At 41.3% G+C, this 6493-nt stretch overlaps 1 protein-coding gene across 1 annotated transcript in view; it reads right to left on the bottom strand.

Moving 5' to 3' along the window:
• Positions 1-1602, bottom strand: part of LOC118744652 (protein gooseberry-neuro) — a gene marked incomplete in the record, with an annotated part of 69322 nt that extends 67720 nt beyond the window's left edge. Inside the window, 1 exon segment of the mRNA XM_036477809.1 lies at positions 854-1602. Coding sequence (XP_036333702.1) covers positions 854-917 — 64 coding nt within the window.
• Between the last annotated feature and the right edge of the window lie 4891 nt (positions 1603-6493).

Raw genomic sequence — 6493 nt, 5'->3', positions numbered from 1 at the left:
TTTTTTTTTACATTATTTTATTTTCTAATTTTTAGTCCATTTATAAAAGTGTTGTATATTAAAAAGTGTTATTTTATTTTATCTACAAAATTTTGCAATAGATATTAAAATAATTCAACTTGTAATGAAAGAGAACAGAAGACTATGCAAGCAAAATGTTTGCTTACGTTTTGTATAAACATACACATGTACATATAGCAGCAGTTAATTTCATTTAAAGAAATGGCGTGTCGTCCATTTCCGCTGTAGCATATGTAAATGGCATATATTTAGGCGCAATATTTAACTTCTTCTGTCGGGGCGACATCTGGAGTCTTCTAATTCCAACAACGAGGTTCATATCTAGACTAGGTTGATATCTAGAATTTGCCACAAATAGCTTTGCTACACTATCGCCGGCAGCTTTAACAATTTTATGGTGGTTTTACGTTCTTTGGCAAATTACGCTCTGTTAGCCATAAATCTTACTATTTTTTGACCGCCTTTGAATCAAGACTCCTGGACCATATGGGGAATTCATTTATATTTTAAATTGCATTGTCATCGTGACTGGAACTATGCTGAAAATTTCAAGTCTCTAACTTGTCGGGAAGTTAGTTTAAAATCGATTGGAAATTTCCGCGATTTCCGCGGGATGACCAAGTTAAATAAAAGCTTATAAAAATAGGTTGTTTTGGAAATGTATGTATAAACACTGTGTAAACTACTCGCGTGCCTATTTCCCAGCGAATTGGAAACAAGCCTTCGCCAGCTGGGTGTTGAAATATAAAAAGCTATAAAAAATATTTTGCTCCAAACTTTGACTTTCCTTAACTAATTTTTTAATGCATAAAATTAGAGCATTTTGGTTTACCTTGAAAAGGATATCCTGAAAAGAAAGGTCGCATATTCAACGAATTCGCGCTAGTCATATCCATTTTTGCAGTTTTATCTCAGTGTCCCACTAGGAACTTAAACTTCTTTTGTTTATTTGCATACACTTGCTTTGTAACTGCTTCACTTTTCTTATTTAAATTTACAATTTGGTTTTTCTAATTTTTTATATTGCACTGTATTAATCCATGTTTAATTTGGCTGTTATTCAAACTTTTTCACCAAGACTTTTACACAGCCATAATTGAGATTATTCGAAAAACACTATAGGAATATTCAAAAACTTTCTTTAGTTTCATCTGCGCAACGAAATCGGTATCTAAATATTCGACCACCGCACTAAATCCCAACGAACCGAAAGTTTGCGCGCCGCGCCTACAACCGGCTGCTGTTAGCGCGTGGGGCTAGCAAGTTCAAAAGGTTCCAAAATGTGCGCCCACCTTCCCTATTCGCTTAGGTATACTAGTATTTTCGTTGCACCGAAGCCGCCGTTGCACCAAAAACATTTCGTTTTGTTGGAGTATTCGCGCGCGTTTCTATGTTTAGCCAGTTGACTAACATCCGACGGGAGTCGATTCTTTGCTTGCGTTAGTTTCAGCTTGTTTGTATGAGGCGCAAGCTTTGTAGTTGGCTTGTGTTGCAGAAAAAAAAATACGGCAATGATACGTACGGACGTTTGCTTATCGGGTTCAAAATACACTCGCGCCGCAATCTGGCGATCAAGCCGCACGACATTCGGTGTACAACTAAAAGAGCGCGCGAGCATAAATTAACAAAGCCGCGTTGTGGCGCAGCGCGCAAAGGCAAAAAACGCGCGCGCGATCAACGCCACACTACGGAACTGGTTTGCTATCAAGCAAGCAGCAAAAAAAAACAATTAAAAAAAAAACTAGAAAATACAAATGAAGTACAATATAAAGGCAAGCGAACAACAACGCTTTCCAAAAGAAAATACAAAAACACAACTATTGCGCACAACAACAAAAACGCGACGATAGCGAATTGCCGCCACGCGATTGGATTGTATTCCTTTGTGTTTGTTTGCGCGCTTATTAGTTGTTGTTGTTATTGCAGCTACATGATGGTGGTGGTAATGGAGTACAGTGTGGCGCTCACTTACCAACAACTATAAGGGGGAAAAACACACTCATACAACTATTCTAACCCTGCATGTGTGCGCTTGCATGTATGTATATGGAAGGAGGCGGGCATTATTGATTTGTTCATGTGTTTTGTTTTTGTAACTACTCATATGCGGCAGGGCCCGGGTGGCGACTCAAGCTAACCGGTTTGATATCAAAGCAGCGCCCGCCGCTATGGTGAGAGTAAAACAACAAAGCCACAAATAGCTGTGATTGTTTGCTTGTAGTGAGTAGAGCGGCTGGGACAGCTAGCCAGCTGCTATCAGCAATGGCAACGATCAAAAGTGAGGCGCGGCTAAATGCTTGTGAGCGCGTCTTTGGAGAGCGCCTCTGTCGGAGTGCGATTGACAGTCGCTCGTACAAGGTGGTGGACAGTGATGTGGCGTTAGAGAAATATTTCCAGGATTAAATCCAATGTCCATCGATAGCTTAAGTGCTGAGAGGGCGCTTATTAACGGTAAAACCGCGATGACCTAAAATCGTGCTTTGGCTTCTTTAATGACCGGGTGGGCCTATGTGGTTTCTTTGGTCCAACAGTGGCACTGTCCCCAGATCGAAAAATATGATTATATTATGTTGTGATATTGTAAATGCAAATTCAATGGGTTCAAAAGAAACAAGCGACACCGCGACCTTAAAGATATTTGGTATCCCCACGATGGTACCTAACACTGACAGCCCAAGATGTTATCGGCCTCCCTAATAAAAGCTAAAAGTTTCTTGGTAGATGAATTCTCGAACCTCAGGGTCTGGCCTGTCTAAAGCCCGCTACCTCTCGCGAATACTTACCGCTTTTCGGGTTTAGCCGCTTATGAGTCTCGAGGACGATCAACTGAGTCCACAAAACGGTTCCGGCCCCTCAAGTACAGACTATCAGCCTTCCCTAGGCAATTCGTCGGTGACCTCGTCACCTACGATCCCTCAGTGTCCTAGTACCCAGCATAGTATTACCGTGATCCATACTGCCAAGAGTTGGATAATGTCAAAGCACTCCTTGTCGCGCCCAGGGGTGATGGACATGTTGGATAAGGCCGTTATGGCCGCCTGGCTATCTGAAGATATAGCAAGAAAGGTGATAGATATTCTTCCTGTTTTTGAGATGTACGCACAATCCGAAGGGCCGACATTGACTCAATTACTGTTTCCGCGCAGCAAAAAAAATATAAGCCTTAGCCAATCAGAACAGATAGCCAGACATTTCGCCGCTCGATTCTCGCTGCTGCGTTCAGAAAGCTTTGCTCAGCGACCGAAACTCGCGAGTAATGTGTTAATTTTTTCTCGTTTCCTGTGCACCGTCGCCAAGGCAGGTAATGGATTTCTGCGAGCCTAAAACAAAAAGCTATTAGACCTGTTATTTCAGACTGAAGTTAAAAGCACAGATGCTGTTTACAGAATAAAGCTTCGATCGAACACGAGGAGTTGAGAAAGGAGAACAGTTCTACTATTCGCTGGCCGTAAAAGTTCAAAAAGCTTGGGGAGCTGGTTGACAGATTTTACGTTCCAAAATTCGATCAAAAAGTGCGGTAATATATCGAATCTTTTAAGGTGGTGGCGAATTATTGTAAGAACGAGAACAGCGAACTGACGACTGTTGTTCAAAGCATAGTCAAACTTTTGAAAGAAGACTTTTCCACTCTGCTGAATGGCGCTGCGTCAAAAAATTGGGGAGAACACGAAGACCCTGAGGCGGCAAGCGGGAATGATGGAATCTATATTCCTCTCACCGACAATTCCGATTTCGAGTAGCAGTAATGTTGTACAAAAATAACAATAACAAAGATGCTGGAAGTAGCCAATAGGTTGCGAGCTTAGCTCTTCATATAAGGCGCCCAGAAGCTGGTGAGGTGCATGCACCAACTCCTGTGCGGAGTATAGTTGGTCGAAAGGAAGGGTAGCTGTGCAAACTAAATATTACAAATTCAGTTTAATGAACACGGCACAGAATTTTTTTAACCAGCGTGCTGTCTGAAAGACTAAAGCCCAACGCCAGGCGACCATACTGGCCCTATGAGACTCGCATTAGACCCGATAAATCCAACATACACAAATCGTGAAAATGACCCGTGAGGGGAAGATCCGCACACACCATCGGTCATAACAATCGCACTGTCTACTAAATATTTCTTTTCTAAGTTGGATGGTGAAGTCAAAGCTGTGGGCCTAAAGTAACGAGGCAAAGGCGAAGTATCTTCAGTCATCAAGGCAGTAGTCTGTGTCTCGGCATACGCGTGACTTTTGACAGTTATAGTTTCAAAAAAAAAAGACTGCGTGCGCAATCCACTTCCGCTTACTGGCGGGCCTTGTCGTAGAAGGTGTTAGAAACTATTATTTTTTGTATTTGCAACTATAATTGTCCGAGCGGTCTATCCTTGTGTGTGCCTAAAATGTGAGCTAATAAGGCAGAGGCTCGTTAAAGTTCTTATAAGGAAGAACATTTATTTTCTTGATTAAAATTAAGAGAAACAATATTATTTTCCTGTTAGGAGAAGCCCAGATAATCCTGGAAGCTTTAGAGGACGAAAGTTTGTTCCACATTTCATCAGCTGCTAGAGCTGTGTGATCCCTAACCAGCTGCGTGTAAATAGGCATGCCTACCTTGTCGTTTCCCGAAAGGATGTGGTTGTCCGTATGCAATTATTCACAATATCCTGGGTATCCCCAAGAGTTAAAACTTTGACTGTGAGCCATTTATTCCAAGATTTACTACTTTCAATATTTGACTTTGTAATTGTGAGCTTCCTTACTGCCGCGAAATCGTAGACTGGTTTCGAGGTTTTAGCCAGACTCCGTGCTGTCCCCTGGATGGTCACCACGTCCTCATGATATACACTACAGCGGTCATGAAGCCCAAAATATATATCTAATCTATGGTAGCATAGCAACGAAAGAAAAAATATCAGAATCAGTAGGTCTCGAAGGCCCTAACAGGGATAACAAAAATCAAGAAAATAAGGGCTCCTGGAAGATACCTTTATTCTAATTTTGCCGACTGGGATATTCGAACAAACACAGAAACAGAAATTATCGCCGATATCTAGCTACTGTAACCATGAGCTTTCGACAACACTGTTGAAAGTCGCTAAAATTTAGCAAGAGAGAAACACTGCGTTAAGCTTTTGATCCAGTGGCGAGTTAGTTTGCTGTAGTTGTAGTTGCATTAGTAGTTGTTTTGCTAGCTAGCGTTTTTTTACTTCTTCCTCAGCAGATAATCAGCAATGGTTTAATGGAGTGCAACAGCTAAAGAGCCACGCCTTTCAACTGTCTTAATAGTAGTTGTGCACACAAAACTTAGTGGAACAGTTCAACAGCGTCCAAATCCAGCGCGTTTGGAAAAGGAGCGAGGGACGTACAAAGCAATTTTTTTGCCTAGTTTGCTAGCTTTTCAGCGCCGTTGATTGGTTGCTGATTGTTTATTACAACACGCGTTGGCTTTACTATGTCCTACTCAGTGGGCCGCTCAACCCTCTTCGTCTACGTAATTACTCATTGTTGCAATGCATGTGGGCATCCTTAACGGTGAGCTATCTCTGGGCGACAACGCCAATGACTTGCAGTGACAATTTATTAACAAAGTAACAGCAATTCTGTAAACATACGCACTTATTTAGTGGCATTGAAGGACAGCTCATACGAGCTCATACGAATGCGACGAGCATTGTGTCCTTCGTTCGATCAGTTTAATGTGAGTGCCGCTAACGAAGCAGCTGTCACTTTTAGTAGTAGCGATGATGAACTGTTTTTTTGCAATGGCCGACAGTGCGTTACTACTACTATGTATGTAAATAGCTGCTGGTAGGCGATGCGGCGTATCGTACGCATGTGAATCAAACATTCACATGAGTGTGTGTTTTCGCATTTGACATTCACGCAAATAAATGACATTTTTCGTCATCGTCACATGTTGTTGGTAGTTCGTTAAATGCGTGAAGGCTGTGTAACATTGGCCCTGCCTCTGCTTTCGCTTTCGATTTCTGACCTACTCAATTGGCTTTTGCTAATCGATTTTCGTATGTGCAACATAATTGGTTTTTATTTGCTATTTTCTGGTGGAATACCATTTATGGCACGCTAGAAAATATTAGGGAAGGTTCTTGCTAATGCAAGTTTATGATAAGAGAGCTTTTGGAAGTGTGGTGTGTTGGTTATAAACTTCAATGAAATGGAAAAGCGAAAGAAGAAAGGATGGTTGGTGATGGTGGTAGGCTACGATTAAGCTGAAAATTAAGATTGAGAGTAAGATTATAATTAAAATCAATACTAAGATTAAGATTAAGATCAAGATTAATATTACGATTAAGATTTAGACTGGATTTAATATAAGTATTAAACAGGATAGCCCACAGTGAGAATTTGTTATCGAAAGTTCAACTTTGTGTTCATAGACGCTAAGCCTTGCGCCAATGGGAAATTAAAAAAAAAACGGACTGGCCTGGACATGTTCTAGGAAGGAGCTACAGAACTCGCTTATAGCGTCCACT

The sequence above is a fragment of the Rhagoletis pomonella genome, unplaced genomic scaffold, assembly GCF_013731165.1.
Source record: "Rhagoletis pomonella isolate Grant_MI unplaced genomic scaffold, Rhpom_1.0 Rhpom_scaffold_00008, whole genome shotgun sequence".
Taxonomy (NCBI): Eukaryota; Metazoa; Arthropoda; class Insecta; order Diptera; family Tephritidae; genus Rhagoletis; species Rhagoletis pomonella.
Note: the sequence above shows the minus strand (reverse complement) of the source record. Positions and strands in the feature narration are given on the sequence as shown.